The sequence below is a fragment of the Cryptotermes secundus genome, unplaced genomic scaffold (assembly GCF_002891405.2).
Source record: "Cryptotermes secundus unplaced genomic scaffold, Csec_1.0 scaffold1765, whole genome shotgun sequence".
Lineage (NCBI taxonomy): Eukaryota > Metazoa > Arthropoda > Insecta > Blattodea > Kalotermitidae > Cryptotermes > Cryptotermes secundus.
In genome coordinates this window covers 72,994-90,883 of record NW_019735486.1, presented here as the reverse complement: position 1 = coordinate 90,883, position 17,890 = coordinate 72,994, and the positions used below count along the sequence as shown (strand labels likewise).

General features: G+C 38.2%; 1 protein-coding gene across 18 annotated transcripts in view; it reads left to right on the top strand.

Moving 5' to 3' along the window:
• LOC111869462 (gamma-aminobutyric acid type B receptor subunit 1) overlaps window positions 1-17,890 on the top strand; it is a 61,373-nt gene that overhangs the window by 6,631 nt on the left and 36,852 nt on the right. For 3 of the 18 annotated variants that reach the window (XM_023861014.1, XM_023861015.2, XM_023861010.1), the window contains exons 2-11: window positions 3,687-3,768; window positions 4,115-4,331; window positions 4,416-4,529; window positions 4,597-4,752; window positions 4,832-4,926; window positions 5,168-5,487; window positions 5,795-6,017; window positions 7,662-7,826; window positions 13,721-13,874; window positions 16,141-16,321. In XM_023861014.1, the coding sequence (XP_023716782.1) occupies window positions 3,693-3,768; window positions 4,115-4,331; window positions 4,416-4,529; window positions 4,597-4,752; window positions 4,832-4,926; window positions 5,168-5,487; window positions 5,795-6,017; window positions 7,662-7,826; window positions 13,721-13,874; window positions 16,141-16,321 (1,701 nt within the window). In that variant the 5' untranslated portion in view covers window positions 3,687-3,692. Of the gene's footprint in view, window positions 1-6; window positions 111-2,396; window positions 2,484-3,686; window positions 3,769-4,114; window positions 4,332-4,415; window positions 4,530-4,596; window positions 4,753-4,831; window positions 4,927-5,167; window positions 5,488-5,794; window positions 6,018-7,661; window positions 7,827-13,720; window positions 13,875-16,140; window positions 16,322-17,890 lie in introns of those variants that run through there. The other 15 variants (XM_023861017.2, XM_023861004.2, XM_023861016.1 and 12 more) reach the window with 11 other exon arrangements.

The following is a 17,890-nucleotide window of genomic DNA, read 5'->3' as shown; positions in this document are numbered from 1 at the left end:
CAGGGATCAGTAATCGAAGTTTCATTGTGGTTGTATAATTGTATAGTGGCTAGTATGTTGACGTGCCGGGTCGTGTTGTTAGTGTGAAGTGTTGTGAATCGACATCAAAGGTGAGAAGTGTAAAAAAAGTTCTAACCAATGATTAGTGTACGTTCTGTCTGAAGTTCTGCGTCAGACACGTGCAGNTCCCTCTTGCAGGAACTATTTCTTTGTGTCTGAATTGTCTTTGTAGGTGTGACGCCAAAGGCCACGTTGATAATTATGTCGGCTTTGTTGGCCTGTGAGCCTTAGTAATTTAACCAAATAATTAAAGCTCTTTATTACTGTAAGATTTGAGGTCTTCACGGCGGTGACTATGAAGATAGCAGTCTTCTGGGATGTGGCACCATGTAGATGTGGTGTTAACCGACGTTTCGGAGGAACGTATCGCCTCGATCTTCAGGGTAGAAGGAAAAATAAGAAAATCCACAAGCGAAGAGTCCGTGAGAACCGGTACAAGCAGGATTTTCTTATTGTAACTTCTATCTTGAAGATGGAGGCGATGCTTTCCTCCGAAACGTCGGTTAACACCACATCTACATGGTGCCACATCCCAGAAGACTGCTATCTTCATAGTCACCGCCGTGAAGACCTCAAATCTTACAGTAATAAAGAGCTTTAATTATTTGGTTAAATTACTAAGGCTCACAGGCCAACAAAGCCGACATAATTATCAACGTGGCCTTTGGCGTCACACCTACAAAGACAATTCAGACACAAAGAAATAGTTCCTGCAAGAGGGAGGTGTTGAAAATGAAATGTAGTCTATTCATGGCAGCTTGTAGATAAGTTGTCATATATCTATTTATATGTTCACCAGACATGTAGGCAGGTTTCAATTTGTATGTCAATGTTTAGAGGAAGTGAACAGTCAGATTCCAAGGGTGTGGAGAAGTGTGGGATATAGTAGGGTCATTTCATTAAAATTTTAATTTTTAAAGGCCCTATGAATTCTACTTTAAAAGAAAAATTGGGAATTTTAACAGTATATTTAAAAGGCAGTGCTGGCAATTTTAACAATATACGAGTATTACACTTTTTAATAGGCAAATACTGGAGTGATAACATTCTGTTCACCTGTTACAGCTTAATGGGCATTTTTCAGAGAACGGATCTTAGAGTGCTTCCCTGTCTTCAATGGGGCACTTGTACTTTACTCAGTTTTCCTCAAATTTATTTAATTTAATTCTGAACATAAATGATAGAATATGTTAAATATTGATAACAGAAGACAAAATTGCAGATTCCATGTTATTTTTTATGAGAATTTTGCTTTATTAGATAATTTCCCAGTGTTTTAGAGAACATCATGTCTAGTATATGAGAAGGGATTGTGTCCTCCAATGTTCTTTGGCTCCACCACCAGTGTCAGTCACTGTGATCATTCATTACATGTTTTGTTGAAAATAGGAGCACATACCCATTGATGGAAGTGTTTACCAGTTAAACATATTTTAGTAATTTCGTATGATCAAGTGTGACTCATTAATTTTACATTCATACGATATGAAGTTAATAATTCTCATTACTTATACCTACACAAGATGTCAGTGGTCATGGTGATAAATCATAAAAATTGNTAATTTTACATTCATACGATATGAAGTTAATAATTCTCATTACTTAGACAAAAATAATTTACATATCTTATATGCAACAATTTACAATAATCAACCTCACTTTATGAACCTAATGTTCACCAGACATGTTATCTTGATAGAGCAGAGTGGAATCTAGTTTGTAGTTAGGTTAGTGTCAGTGCATGGTTCATATTACAAGTTGTAACCATCTCTTATGCACAACCTGTAGGTTTTAATGTTTTTTAGTATCCTAGTTCACAGTGTTTGTCACCTAGGGCTTCAGAAACCTGACTTAAGTCTACTCACCCATAGCCACGCATGGTTGCTGCTGGGATTTTTTCCAAGGGGACTGGTAGAAAATTTGCTTTCAAACTCACATTTACGTTATTTAAGAATATTTTTATGACTCACCTTAGAGTTGTGGGTCTGTATTGATGTAGAGGGAGCAATGTTTAGTTATACTTTTAATATCTTGTATGTTTCCTCCTTTTTGGGTCTCATTTTTCTAGAAGTTCAGGATGGAGGGCACAGTTTATACAATTATTTTTATAAGCGGCAATTAGAGATTATGTGGTGGATGTTAAATGAGATCAGTGAGAGATGTAATGCAACGTTTAATTTTTTCTATGCCCTGGATATAGTAATAGATCATTTGTTTAGTAAGTATTAATACTTTTAAAAGAATACTAAAATGCCCTCACCTTCAGCATCTAGTTAACTTTCCTGTGAAAAATAGACTAACATCAGCCAATATTTAAGCAATTGTTCTATTCCTACAGCACATCATTGATGGTTGCATAAATGAAGCGTACACCTCATGATGATACTACATTCAAATCAGATTGTATACTGGTAGTTCATAAAGTGAGTGCTGATTGTATTTCTTCCTTAAAATATCACAGTGCATGCATTAGGATTAGTAAACAGTTTGAGTAATAAGTTTGTGTTGCTGCAGTTGTGTATCAGTCACTTTCATTAGTAAAGGCCTCCAAGCTGACATTAACAAAAATAAGGATTTTGCCTTTGGACCATTTTAAAGGGCAGTTTTTTTTTATACGTGGAATATGTGTGCTGTCTATGCAGTATGTTGTAAAAAAAAAGTGGAGATAAGCTATATGACAGGATGATAGCAGGAGCTTGAACATTATATATTTTATTGTGCACACTTAATTGCAATTATGTTAGTGATTTTCTTGAAATTAGTTATATGCAAATATTGTATAAGGCAGAACATATGTGCCCTATGGACTCATAATTTATAATAAAGATATTTTTCTGTCATGTTAAAACATCACAAGATATATCCAAAAATCAGTTAAGTCCTTAGGTAATGTGTGCATTAAATATGAGTAAAGCGAATGAAACCCACACGGTAATACACACCTTTAATAACTTTTGCCAAAACTTAAAATTAATTAAAGTAAGTAGAATTTGCATTGTCATAGAGTTTGGGGAAAGGCTAAATGGGAATTCAGGCTCTGGAACAGCTCTTATTTGCAATGAGAAAAGCAAAAATATTCCCTTAATTCAAAACAAGTGTGACAGAAATCTAATAATATAATGAAAGCATTTTTTTGGACACTTTCAGTGTTTGATATGTTAGGATTTTGGACTTTATCCATCGTCCTGGTTTTTAAGATAAATAAAAACACGACATTTCGGAAACTGGATCTGTTTCCGTCCTCAGGTGAAGGAAAAAGGAAAACACCTATTCAGTTGGGTCCCTTAGAAAGAGCTAGCCTCAGTCACTCAATCCAGTGATCAACTCTGACCATCGTCAGAATCCTATAGTAACTACTTTCAGTGTTTGTATAAACAATATTTTGTAGATGAAACTGGTATTCAGAACACATAATAGCTCTCCTTTACATTTACTTTAATAGGAAAAGACACTCACCCTATGAAGCTACCTTATCTTATCCAAACAGTGGGCATTATCTAAAGAAAGTACTTCCATGATGAAAACTGTTCATGTTGCTGCATTCAGCTTGTCAAAAGAAGTCATAAAATACTATTATCCTCATATTTATACTGTTTTGGTGTGGCTCATGCTAGTATCTGTTGAAGGTTAGGATGCAGCTGTACCACTTGCTGGCAGGACTCATGGTTGTGATAAGAGCCCAGTCCAGATGTCTCACTGACACACCAGGTGGGTCAAACTCAGTACAGTGTTCTTTTTAGTTCAGTCACAGCATGTAAGCCTTACTGACAATCCAGGTTAGTTTGAACCAGTGTTGTGTGTGTGTGTGTGTGTTTGCGTGCACGTCCATGCATGCGTCCGCGTGCTCAAGCCCAGTACCTAACCAAGATATCAAGTCAGTATTAACCAGTTTCAGTTGTGAGTCTAATCTGGTTGCTTCACTGACATATGAAATATTCAGGAACCAGTTTTGTAGGTTTGTGAGTTGCATATTGGGGACGTGCAAACTGATTCTGTGAGTGTATGAGCTCTAGCATATGATAGTAAGTCACCATTTCACTGATCTTGATTGCAGAAGTGAACCCAAAGCGGTATTTTTACTCTGATGGGCAGATGCTGGACTTAAGGCTGGAGGTGTCAGGACGGGTCACACACCGCCTGGCCACTGCAGTCTTCAAACTCTTCCTGCAGGAAGTGCTCGGATATTCTTCTGTTACCATAGTGGAGGAGGATGACCACTTCAATATCACCCACATAGTGCAGCGACTGAGTGGGCCACTCACCAGCCTGACGTGAGTGGCAGATTGTGGACATTCAGTTATGCTCCTTGTGCATCTCACTGTGTTATAATAGCAGCTTGGGTTGCACTGTTTCAGGGTTCCTTCATCAATGGTGAACCTGGAAGTGTGGATTGCCCCTGACACCAACCTCATTGAGTTCACAAATGCATATCAAGTAAAGGACTGTGGAGCGGTGGCTCCTGCAGGCAGGTAAGCTAGTTGAAGTTGGCTAAAGTAGTACAATTTGGAGCCCCACTATTGACCTCGTTTGTTGCAGGTTTGGGTGGTTTGTGCCATTGCCATTGGCATATCTGGTACCAGGCATGGACCACTGGCGCATATTTGCAGATGAGAGCACTGCGAGCTTGTTCAGCATGAGTGACAGGGACTTCAATTATGTACAGTCATTTGCAAGGCTCAGTGCTACAGATAAGTAAGTGCTGAATGGACTTGAAGGAGTTGTGATGTTGGAGGGTCAGTTGAAACTCAAAGTTGTATATCATGTTGGTTAGCAGGTTCTACTGCGAGGAAAGTTTCTGCACCACAGGCATATTCACACCCACCCACTGCAACACTTCTTGTGCAGTCCTGCTGGCAGGCCATCCTGGTGAGTGTTGTAATCTTTTGAACCCGTACTGTTTCAAATATAGTCCTGCTCAGAAATAATCATGCTGTAATGTGCATTAAGATAGTTTAGTCACAGTTCAGCTTCCCAAATAACCTTTATATGATGGCCATTTAGATGAATTAGTCTCTTTCCTGGTCATCATTAGTCATCCTGTGATACATACGTAGACATGTGAGCCACAGCTGTTCTCCTCAGTAATCATTCTCTGGTGTGTATTTAGATGAGACAGGCTTTGTGGTGCAGCACATTCTGGAGATGAAACTGTTTGTGCGGGTCATATGGGTAGGTCCTAACCTGAAGTGGCTTCCTGACACTCTGACAGCCAGCTACCTGAATGAGAAGACAAATCATTCTCTTGTTCTTCTCAGTCACATGCCAAGCCCCATCACAATGTGGGACAACAGCAAGTTCATGAGTGTTGCTTTTCCTCCATGTGAGACTTTGCAGACTTCTCAGAATGTCGGCTGCAAGTATGAGCTCCATCGTCTTGTGAAACTGGTGTGGTCACGGCTAGAGGTGGGAGCCAAACCCGCGTATGAGGTAAATGAGACCTTAATCGGTGGAATGTATTGTGACAGTTCCATTTCTATCAGGTTTCTTTTTTATATCAAAATGTTTCACCTTAAGTTTGTCAGCAGTTTATGTTCATATAACTGAATGATTTTCATGCTCCAATCAATGAAAAGTAAACAACATTCTAAGTCATGATCTTTTGCAACAATTCTAGTCTTATTTACACTTCAAAGAAAATCATATTTATAAAATTGTATGCTTTTGGCAGTAGTCTGTCCTGTATAAGCCAGAAAATATCTACCAAACAGCACATCAATTAAATTATGTTCTGCAGGCTGTCCAAAAGATGTCCTTCTCACGTGATAATTATTTAGACTTGCTGGCACGGTACAGTCAGCAGCCTGGTGCTGTGGAAAAGATTGCTTGTGAATGGCTAGTAGAAAACAAAGTAAGTTGGAAACCATGGATTCCAACAAGTGATGAGAAGAATGTGATATACATTGGAGGGATATTCCCCATCAGTGTTTCCACCTATACTGCCAAGGGAATAGTGAGAGGTGAGGAGTGTTGCAGGTTGTAAGGAGTAGAATGCAGAATATGAAGCCCTTCTAAATTAGTGCCAACTTCACTCTCATGTAGCAGACCCAGTTTTCACAAATGATACTTTGTTTATCGCACCATAGCAATATAAACAATATCTGATGTGGAGAAAATTTCATTATACAGTTCTAGAAAACTGTCTTCTCATAGTATAGCCATTACATCTGGTATGGCAGAGATACCTTCACCTAACTCCTGGAGATTGAATCATGGTAGCATAACCATTATATCTGATGTGCCAAAAATTCCACTTAATTTCACAAGACCAAATCGTGGCAGAATAACCATTATACTCATATCTGATGCAGAGGAAATACCACTTCATAATTCTACAGTCCTCACCTCCTTCCTTCTTCTCACGCTGGGTCGCCTCTAGTAGGTTCTTCTTTCTTGTTGCTAAATTTATCTCAGGGTTATTTTAAAGGAGGGGGTTTTGTTGATTTGGTAGAGCTGAGTACCTCTTATCTCAGAGCCTTGAACGGGCCACAACTCAGAAAAGGAATAAATTAAACAACACAAATCACAAGCACATCTCAAGTTTGGACGAATTATATTGAACACTTGTTTAACCACTTTTGATACAGTTTCAATGTCAGTAACCTTTATGTCTAACTGCTTCGGAGCCCGGTGTGTAACTTTTTGCGGCTAATTCTAACGACCCCGGTTTCCGAATTTACGTCTGTTTCTTTCAACTCCCGGTTTCCGAATTTACGTCTGTTTCTCACGAGTCCCCCTTTCTGACTGATGCTAAAACATGACGCTTCCTCAAACATTCAATTCCTGCTTTCACCAGCGTCACTGCCCTGTCACACCCTTAAATTTTAGTGATTGGCTAATTTTGAAAAATAGGAGTATCTTAATTATATATTCCTCCACTCCATTTAAGGCTTTCAAGGGTTTAAGGATTTTTGACTCCAACGTATTTCTGTCAGAAAGTGACAAATGCTTAAGCGTCGCTTGGGCCCTAAAAACTTCACTCTTTTTAAGTTATGGCATGCACAAACTGCCAAGTATTGAATTTACAAAAGATTTCTTTACTCTATTCTTTAACGCAACTTTCACTAATAAACCTTTGACGGGTGTCTTCCTGTTTCTTGTTGTAAGCTTGGGGATTGCTTACCCTTACATACAAAAATTGACCTATGTCTCACTACCCTTGTTAACTGCATTTCATTTTGAACAATTAAGCTTACAAATTAATAAAGTTGATTAAATTAAATAAGTTGCATAGCAGTGGAACGGTTACAACAGAACTCATGATGATACTATCATTTTTTCTATAATGGAGGAAAGGTTAAAATACTTTAAGCTTGAAGAGTACTCTTTTCTGAGCTGTGACACCATGTTTTGTTTTCTGGTAGTTTACCGATGTTTCTTTGAAATGTTGGTAAACTCCTTTAAGACAAGTTGGTATCACATCCTAGGAGACAGTGTGCTTTATAGTCACCGCTGTTACAATTTTACATCTGACATATTTAAGTTTAGTTTTCAAGTTTCTTTAATGTTTTGTCACCTGACAATAACCAATACAGTTAATTCAACTTTATTTATCAAAATTGTCAATTAGGTTTGTTGACTCTAATGCCTTTTGTTGATTTCAGCTGCTGAAATGGCACTGGAGGCTGTGAATGCAAATGACACTATTCTACGGGACTACAACCTGAAAATGAAGGTGAACAATGGAGAATGTAAAGCAGAGGCTGTTATGAACACATTCATCTACTATGTGTTGTTCAGTGTGTACAAGAAGCTGGTGGGCATTTTGGGTGAGGAATGTATTTCAAACAACATATGTAGCCAGTGTGTGACTAACAATATTAACCACCCTTTCTTTTTTTTCCCCCTTATTTTCTTAACTTAGAGGACATATAGTGGATTCATAATAATGAGTCTGTCCTTATGTTTCATAACCAAAATTGTTAAACAGATGTCTCGTAAATTAGGTACTGATTGTCCATACAAAATTTTGTTATGTAAATTTAATTTTAGTGCATATGTTTACATGAAGTTCAAATCGAATTGGACAAGATGTCTCCAAACCTTCACATATCACAAATATTTATTTATGATAATAAAATATAGATCTTGTGAACATTGTCATCGTTGTTGGTGTCATCGGCATAGGTATCATTGTCATCAATGTCAGCATCATAGGTGTTGTCATCATCATTTTCTTCTTCTTCTTCTTCTTCTCCTCCCCCCTCCTCTTCCCTCCCCCTCCTCTCCCTCCTCCTCCTCCTTCAGTTGCTCTATGTGTGGTCTGTTCCATCTTCTTGAAGAGTATGCTGGTCCTTCCATCTTAACTGCATTCATCCTGTGTCATGAAGACACAATAAACATTTCGAAATATTGTACGTGCAACTCTTTAACGAAATGAAGAGAAAAATAATATCTGCTGCATACGGTGTGATATTTGTAGTGCAACTAGCTTTGCAGTAATAGATTTTTATCTGCAGACATTGATCATGAAGAACGTGAAGGTATGGTGTATAGAAAGGATGTATCATGAAATATACCTTTTGAATTTTATGGTAAAGAAATATTTGCTTTTAGTCATTTGAACCAGTTAGGGAATGGAATGTTGCAGGCAACACTGCTATTTGTAAGAGTTCATCAGAAGTTAGTATTCACTAATTGAAACTGTAGAGACAGTGAGAGCAAACATGCCAAACCAACAGACAAACAAAGCCAAATTCCAAATATGAACTGTCATATTTCTTACTGTACGTGTATTTTTCTTTGAACTGCTTGCTTCTTCGGCTTTAATAATATCACATTTACTTACTATTACAACATGCATATCACAGTCAGGGTTAGCATCACCTGTTTTGTTTGCTTTTCTTTTCAAAGTCCCTGTTGTAAGCCACTTCTGCATTATTAAAAATGTTTCTTAAAAATATATTACAGCGTTCTGTATATAATGCCTCCTATTTTTTTTTAAAGAAAACTACAATAGATACAGAAAGCATAATAATGCAGTTAAATAGAGCAAGATTTCAGCTACTTACAGTTATTTTTCCACATAATCACCACCATTCATTATGCACTTTTGCCAGCGATGAACACGAGCCTGTATGCTGCGCCTGTAAAAGTCTGAACCAGCAGAGGCTAGCCACTTTCTTACAGCTGCAATGACAGCATCGTTGTCTGGAAAATGTTGCCCACGTAGTCCATCTTTCTTAGGCCCAAAGAGATGGAAGTCTGAAGGTGCTAAATCGGGGCTATAAGGCGGATGTGGTAGGACAGTCCAGCCAAACTTTGCAATGTGCGCAGTGGTTGCCAAACTGGTATGGGGTCTAGCATTATCGTGTTATAAGCAAAAGGTTGTCTGCTTCTTTGGCCTGACTCGGGAAATGCGGGCTTTCAGCTTAGTCAGTGTCGTTTTGTAGCATTCAGAATTGACAGTCCCTGGTCATTATCTGCTGATCTGTATGGATGAGGCGCTGTTCATTGTGAGGAGTGGCAGCTGAGCAGGGACACCCAGGGCGTGGCTTGTCATGCACTTCACTTTCTCCACTGTTGAAACTCACTACCCACCGCCTCACTGTGCTGACTTCCACTGTATTGTCTCCGTACACCTTTAGCAAGTGTCGATGGATGTCAATGGGTACAATTTGTTCGGCAGTGAGAAGTTCAATAACACATCTGTGTTTCATACTCACTACTATGTCAGACACCATTTTGGTAGACTGCTCTGCTGTCGCTGTGTGTCGCACGACAACCAAACTAACAGTAGATTGGCAGGAAGGTTCAACCTTTATTACAACACCACCAACATCCATCTCAGACGTTACATATTAACGCAAAAAATAGGAGGCATTATTTACGGAGTTAACTGGAGTTAACTCACGACACACTTTGTCAAACTATCACTTAGCACTTATGAAGATATACTGAGCGTATACTTTCAGTAATAAATAACAATAGACGACAACCAATTGGTTGAAATGTGGATGTTTACTTTAAATCTAACAAAACAGCAAGGGAAAGACAGAGCAATAAAATCATAATGTTGTTCACTGCACCCTTCTTTTATTAGCCATCTTTCTGCAGCTACCAATTATCGGCAGGGTCACTCCTGTGAAGTTAGTGACAATGCAATCACACCCTAATACCCTGGAAGTACCGGATTCTTGTCTGGTCATTGAAGTGTTTATGGAATTTATAAAGCTTGTGTTTTCCAGTATCCTTTTTATTTCAACAGTTTTTACTTGCTTTTTTAATTTTAATTTGTTTTGTTTGGATAATTTAATTTAAGTCTGCTTGCGGACTACCTGTCCCATCATCGCGGACCACAGGTTGAGAAGAGCTGCTGTAGGACACACTAGGTCTTCTCAGTCTGCTACACTCTTCACTAACCATTGCTATGTAGCAGCTTCAACAGTGGACGTTCCTCTTCCTTTGGGTTCCAAAATTGTCCCTGGCCTCAGCTGTCAGCTTTTCACAGCAACACCTCACAACAAGTGAACCCAAACGGTTATCTAACTAACTCACCAAACTTACCAACAACTGAACTCAGTTCAACTCAGTCACTAACCAACCAAATGACTGCACTCCACTGACTGGCTGAACTCACTCGTCACTAATTGTCCTGTTTATAATATAGCAGGATGGATCGCAGAGAAAAACCGTTCCTTTGATGCTGTTTATGGGTCATTGTCAAGTTGTTTGTTTCGCTGTAGTGCCCTAGTAACGGGTCTACAAGCCTCACTGTATTTGCTACTTAGTTATTAAACACAAACACAAGTCATCGCATGTACAGGTATGCCTTTATGGAAATCTTATTAAGCTCTCTTTCAGGCCACACCATAGCTGAAGCAGTTAACTGCTGGCCTGCCACTGTGGCGGCCCGGGTTCGATCCCGGGTCTGGTCAAGTGGGATTTGTGGTGGACAAAGTGGCACTGGGGCAGGTTTTCTCTGAGTACTGTGGTTTCCCCTGCCAATCTTCATTCCACCAATTGCTCCACAATCACCCTCACCTGTCATCTGGGGCTGGTACAATAGGCCAGAAGTGGGCACAGTACAAGGGACTTAGTCCCACCCCACTAGCCATAAAAAAAAGCTCTCTTTCAACAGATGGTAGGACAGAAGTTGTTTATGATTTAGAGGGAGTGTAATTAGTTCTCCCCACAGATCGCAGTACAAATGCAGAACTTGAAAAATTTAAACAGGTCATAATTGGTGTTTTCTAGAAACTGCAAGTTAACAGTATGTTTTTATGTGAAGGGGGGGGAGCTTCTGTTTTCCTCATGTGAAACAATAGCATTTCAATAAGTTTTCATTCAGTTGTGCTGTTGTGGAATTTAGGATTCTGAATTACTGAAGTGAATTATTTAGGAGTGTTTGAGCAATAACAGAATGGTTCATGAACATTTCACTTTGTGGTGTACTGTGTTATATCTCAAGTACGACTAATTAGTATGCGAGTGAGAAGGAAGTATGCTAAGACTCACGTTCAGCAAATCACAACTACACTAAAACAGAATTTTACACTTGTCAGCAAGTAAAAGTGAAGAAGATACACATTCTGGGTCTCATTCAGAAGTCATAATACGGTTGAAAGTAAATTTAAATCCAATACCAAGAGAAGTGAACAGGTACAAATTTTGACCATTTTCCACAGACCTGGACTGTAAGAGAAATGAGTCTGCTGTATCAAATTACATAGTTAGAAAGGCCAGAGAACTGGTAAATAATAAGAGGATACAATTTGCTCAGAGTCCTAGACCTGGTAAGATGTTAAAATTTAATACTGTGGAGCTTATTTGAATTTTATAATAATGATAAAATCAGCAGATATATGCATGGAAGAGATTTCAATTGCATCTGTAGAGAAATATGGTAAAAGAGCTCACAAACAGAAACAATTACTTCTGTGAAATGTAAATGAAATAGTACCTAAATGTAACAGCTGGACTTTCAAAATTATGTAAAATAGGGATGAAATAAGAAGGAATATAATTACTGTCAGTGCATATGGTACTTAAGCAGTATTGTAACGTCTATTGTGTTTTGAAACAATTAGTGTCTAACTGTCAGTAGCCATTTAAGATCTTTATGTTAGCTTGTTTTCGTTCACTACTCTTCCACTGTATACCATTACACTGTTCTCCTATTGTAACTAGCACTGATCTAAGTAGCAAGCCACAGCACTTCCCAAATCTGTGTCTAATTCTCCTCTTGGGTGATGTGTTGAGTGTGAAATAGTAGCGAATAAAACCAAACTGACATCAATAGTTTAAGTGGCTCCTGACAGTGACTGTTCCAAAACATGATAAATGTTACAATACTATATAACAGCCAAGAAATTAAGCCGGAAAGAATTAATGTAATAGCCAATAACTCAGCTGAAATTTTTATCACTACACCAGTCTCTCTCTGAGAACTGCAGGTGGGGTGTTTCCACTTCGTACGATCCTGGTGCCTTCATGAATTATAATGAGGGCACTATTTAGTATTGTCATTATTTAGAGTTTTGTATTCTTAGAAACGTCATAGAAAATTGGAAGAGGTTCTAAAGAATATACTTTTTTATTTATTGCAATGTTAACATTTGTACTACAATAACAAATAACCCCTTAATAGGGAAGAGAATATATAGAATTTATCAAGTAGAAAATAAATCTAATACTTGACTCTGAATTAGATGCAGACGCCTATCTCTTGAAATCGCAGTGCCCGCATCATTAGAAAATTTTCAAGGTGCACTCCTGTGTGCAATTTTCAGATGGTTTTCAATCTTCCATATGTATACGATTATAAAACAAGATTGTGCAAGTAACATGTAGAAGTCATACAAAATCGTGAGAGTGAACATGAACCTGGTGTAGCTGAAGCCGAAGCCAGACATAGAAAATATAAGAGGCTTAAACTTGGCAGTGGTCAAGTTTACAATTGTTGAAGTGACTAAGCTGCCACTGTAGCATAAGATACATAAGGTAGGCATGATGTGCTTTGCAAAGCCTGTACCGACAGAGGACATGTATTTAGTAGCAAGGAAGAATTTTCAAACTTATCCTGTATGTGTGGTATCCACACTTGACAAAGGCGAAGCTTATTCATAAGAGACAACCCCCTCCTCTCTTCAGGGAGGATGTTACATGAGGATTCAGTTAAAAAAGAGTTTCTGATCATGAGCCACAAGGGGCTTGGTACCAAGTCAAACTGATTGGTGGTAAACTGCTGTCATAAAGTAATTCTGACTCTGACCCTCTGACTCCCAGCTACAACGAATGTGAGGTTGTGAGACAGTTGCCTCTGGCGGAGACATGGGAGGTGGAGGATTCCCCACTGTTGGAAGCCGTTGTGTAGCAACGCCTAATGAAGACATATAAGACTTAGTGCATTGCACAGTGAACTGTTAAGTGTGTAGATCAGAGAAAATGTTATTGTTGCATGTAGTTATGAGTTGTAAGAGTACAATAAATCCAGTTACCAATTGAAATCCTATGTCTAATCAATTAACAATTAACAATATTAATACAGTTTTTATTATGTTTTACTTCTATGTGGATAATAGAGCAATTATTCAGGCAGAAATTTATTGCCAACATAAATAGTGTAGTTTTTTTTTATTTTTGAACATGTGATTGAGTTTTGCAATCAACACATCTTCAGTGAGACATCTGGTTATGAGTACTTCAATGGGTGTTGTGGCAGGTCCAGCATGTTCTGACACAGTGGAGCCTCTGGCTGGGGTCACAAAGCACTTCCGCACAGTGGTAATCAGCTATAGTGCTGAGGGATCAACCTTCTCTGACCGCAGCAAGTACCCTTACTTCTTTAGGACAATTGGAGAGAATACACAGTACAAGTCAGTATAATTGCCTGCATTTATGAATGATGAAATTCCACTCTGGCTGAAATTCAGTACTGTACTCCTCTCATTGATGAAACTTAATTTGCCCCATATTGAACAGTTTGGATGACACTTTGTATAAAGTTAAACCTAGTACATATGCAGATTATTTATTTATTTATTTATTTACTTAATATTGACATATTGTAATAGATATTGAGCTAAAATGATTTAAAACTGTGTTGGTAAAACTGTCCATTGTATTCAATTTTTATTTATGTTTTGAAATATTTTGTTATCAATGAGTATCTTTATCCTTTGTGTAATAATAATGAGTCTGATATCTGGGCATAGCAAAAACCTCAAGAGCTACCTAAAGTAGTCTTACCCAGTTATCCATTTAAAGCAAGATATTACATGTTTCTTTCAAACATATAATAAATTATACTTTAGAACACTCGTTATCACATTATGTAAAATTTAAGAATATTTTGTTTAATATTCACTGTATAAAATATTATGACATGACTATATAACCATTGTCCTTTGCATGGTAATGACTTGATCCACAAGCGAGCCATCACTAGGCAACATTCCCGCTGAAACATCACACAACAGTAGAGGAGCTGTTGGAGGCGGTGTTTTCTGTGTCGTCTGACTCTAGGCTATATAGCACCATTCAAGCACATGGCTTGTGCTGGCATGTGTCAGCAGCATATACAAAGACAGACCCGTCCTCTTGTCAGAGAGGGCGCCCCACAAAAACATGACTGTAACTGTCAAATAGTAATAAATATCTGGTCATGAGCCCCAGATGGGGCTCGACACCAAGACTTATTGACTGACTGACTGACCATCAGTCGTAATATGACTTTGACTTTGGCTTTCTGCCTTCCATATGCATCCAATTATGTAATGAAATTGTGCAAGCAACAAGCAGAAGTAATACAAAATCTTGAGAATGAACATGTTTGCAGCATAGGACAAGGTGAAGCCAGGTATAGAAAATATATGAGGCTTAACTTGGCAGTGGTCAAGCTTAAGACCATTGAAGTGACTAAGCTGCCATGGTTCCAAAAGATACATAAGGTACGCATGATTTGCTTTGAAAGCCTGTACTGACAAAGGACTTGTATATAGTGCAAAGGGAAGAATTTTCAACAACATGTTATATGTGAGATACGTACACTTGACAAAATACCAGGTATAGTCATAAGACATGAACCCACCTCTCTACAGAGAGGTTGTTACATGAAGACTATGACTGCAAGGGTTCAGTTGCAAAAAAAAAAGAACACCTGGTCTAGAGCCACAAGTGGGTTGGTGCCAAGACAACCTGATTGTCTATAAACTGCCAGTCATAAAGTAAATCTGACATCATGAGTTAGTTGTGAGTCAACGGTCGTCCAGTGAGGGGTTTGCACCAAAGCAGAAGAACCACCATGCATCTCTGTGTGAAGACTATTACCCAGTAGTGACTTGGGAGGTCTATAACAGACTGAGACCGTGTGTACTATAGTGATTTGTTAAGTGTGCAGATTAGCAGTAGTATTGTAATTCTTTGTATTTACAAGTAATAAGGGCTCAGTAAATCCAATTAGCAACCCGTACCCCATGTATAGGCAGTAACACGTGACAATGTGTTTATGTTAACATTTGAGGACACGGAAATAAAAACTTTCATATATTTGATAATTTCTTCAAAATTGAAGTACTTCCCCAAATGTTTTTAAGGATTTGCTATCTGCAGTAACACACATTTATATAACTATTATGTTAAACTTATCTTTCGTTTAATTAGTGTCCTATCCTTATTTACGATGTAGCTTAGTTCCCATCTGTTGTCTCAATGTAAAACAAGCATACATGAGAGGGAACAAAGTTTATCCGAGATGAAGTTACATTGTATATAATTATGTAGATGAACATTTAAATTTCTTAGNAAAATCAAATAAAAAATTGACTTTAACAAATTCCAAACATAGAACTTATTTGAAGAAAGCAGTCTTCTGGGATTTGGCACCGTGTATATGTGGTGTTAACCGACGTTCCGGAGGAACGTATCGCCTCCATCTTCAGGGTCTCTTCGCTTTGCAGATTTCTTATATTTTTTCTTCTACCCTGAAGATGGAGGCGATACGTTCCTCCGAAACGTCAGTTAACACCACATATACACGGTGCCAAATCCCAGAAGACTGCTTTCTTCAAATAAGTTCTATGTTTGGAATTTGTTAAAGTCAATTTTTTATTTGATTTTAAAATTTATGCCTACTTCTTCCAGGTTTGTGTACTTACAACTGTTCCAGAAACTAGGCTGGGAGCAGGTGGCAGCCCTGACAGAGGATGGACATAAGTACACAGAATACATATCACATACGCAGGACCTTTTGCAGGCTAATGGCATCACATTTGTAGTTAATAGGAAGTTTCCCCGTGACAGGGAAAAGGCTAGCATGTCAAAGGTAAGACGTCCAGTTCTCTCCCAGTAAGTATTCGAATTGAGGTGTCCTTGGCTTTCCAGAATTCTGGCCCTCACAACAACCATACATGTGCCTTGCTATTCATCATTCATAGTCACCCCATTATGTCTCATTGATCTTCATGTGACCTCTGCTGCAGTTGATACAGCATCACTAAGTATTTTGAACCAGTTGACTCATTACCATTAAAATCAGTGGAAATATAATTTGTCTAACTTACAGATATGTGTGTTTATTACAGTTTAGTACAGTTGTTAATACTTCTGAGGATAGTCCACTTCACATTTTCATGTTAAACATTGTTTCCACATACACTTATTTAATTGATTGACACTATTTTTCATGTTTATTTGCCAAAAGTAATATTAATTTCTCAAAAGTTTTGAGCATTTTTTTTTCTTGTAGAAATGTGTAGTTATGCATGAAATGTTGCATATACTTAAAATTAAAGTCATGGAAAACGTACAAACTTGCATATATGCAAGAACTTACAAGTGTCAGAAAGTGGCCTCCGTAGTCTAGAGGTAACGTTCCCACCTCATGACTCGTAGTACGCGGGTTCAAATACCCGGCGGAGGTCGTCGAATTTTTAAGGGCGGAAAAATTCAGGGAACAAGTCCTCCGGGAGGGACTTTAAGCCGTGGGTCCTGTGTCGTAGCCTTACGGCAGATAAAAGAACCTCGTATCTCCAAAGGAGGTCACTGAGCCAAATTATGGACGTTTTCCGCCCAACGGCAGTCTCTAATACCTCTGGTAGATGGGGGAAGCATTATAGATACCTCTCAGCTAGTAGAGCCGGTCTCGCTGGCTGATCGGGACTGATGGTAAGCATCAGTACCAGTAGGATATAGAGACTGGTATAAATCATAGAAGGAAGCACAATGGACCAATACAGGTCTCAGTGCATGGGGAAACCCACCCTCTCCAATAACTAACTAACTAACTACAAGTGTCAGAAATGTATACTAACTAAATTTTACATAAAGACAAATAACCTTTATATCTGGCCTCATATATGGACACAAACACACTTATTTGCAGAACGTTGCTCTCATACTGAAAAAATGAGATTGATTCCATGAACAGATGAGGAGACAACAAATTTAGCTGCATCTATCTGTAAAAAAAAACCCTGAACATTTGAGAACAATCTACATATTGAACAACAGTTGCAGTCAGTTGATATGAATGGCTAGCTAAAAATTGCATTGTTTGGCTGTCACAGGAATTGGGCATGACAAATCCAAATTAACCTACCAGTACCCCCTGCACATCTGGCATCTTTGAATTTGCTGGCTATTTTAAAGAGCCAATGATTTATTCTGACCATCTTACAGTGCATACATTTATTCACCTTACTCTTCTCTCTTGCACTACATGTTTCAGCACAAAAGTGCCATCTTCAGGTGCCTTTCGATGTGTGTCGAACTATTTCATTGCATGCCCTGTTGTCTTTATACTAAAATAACTAAAATATATATTCGTCATATATATTGATAAATTTTAAATATTAAAAATATTAAAACTGTTCAGGATTTGTCGTCCTTATGT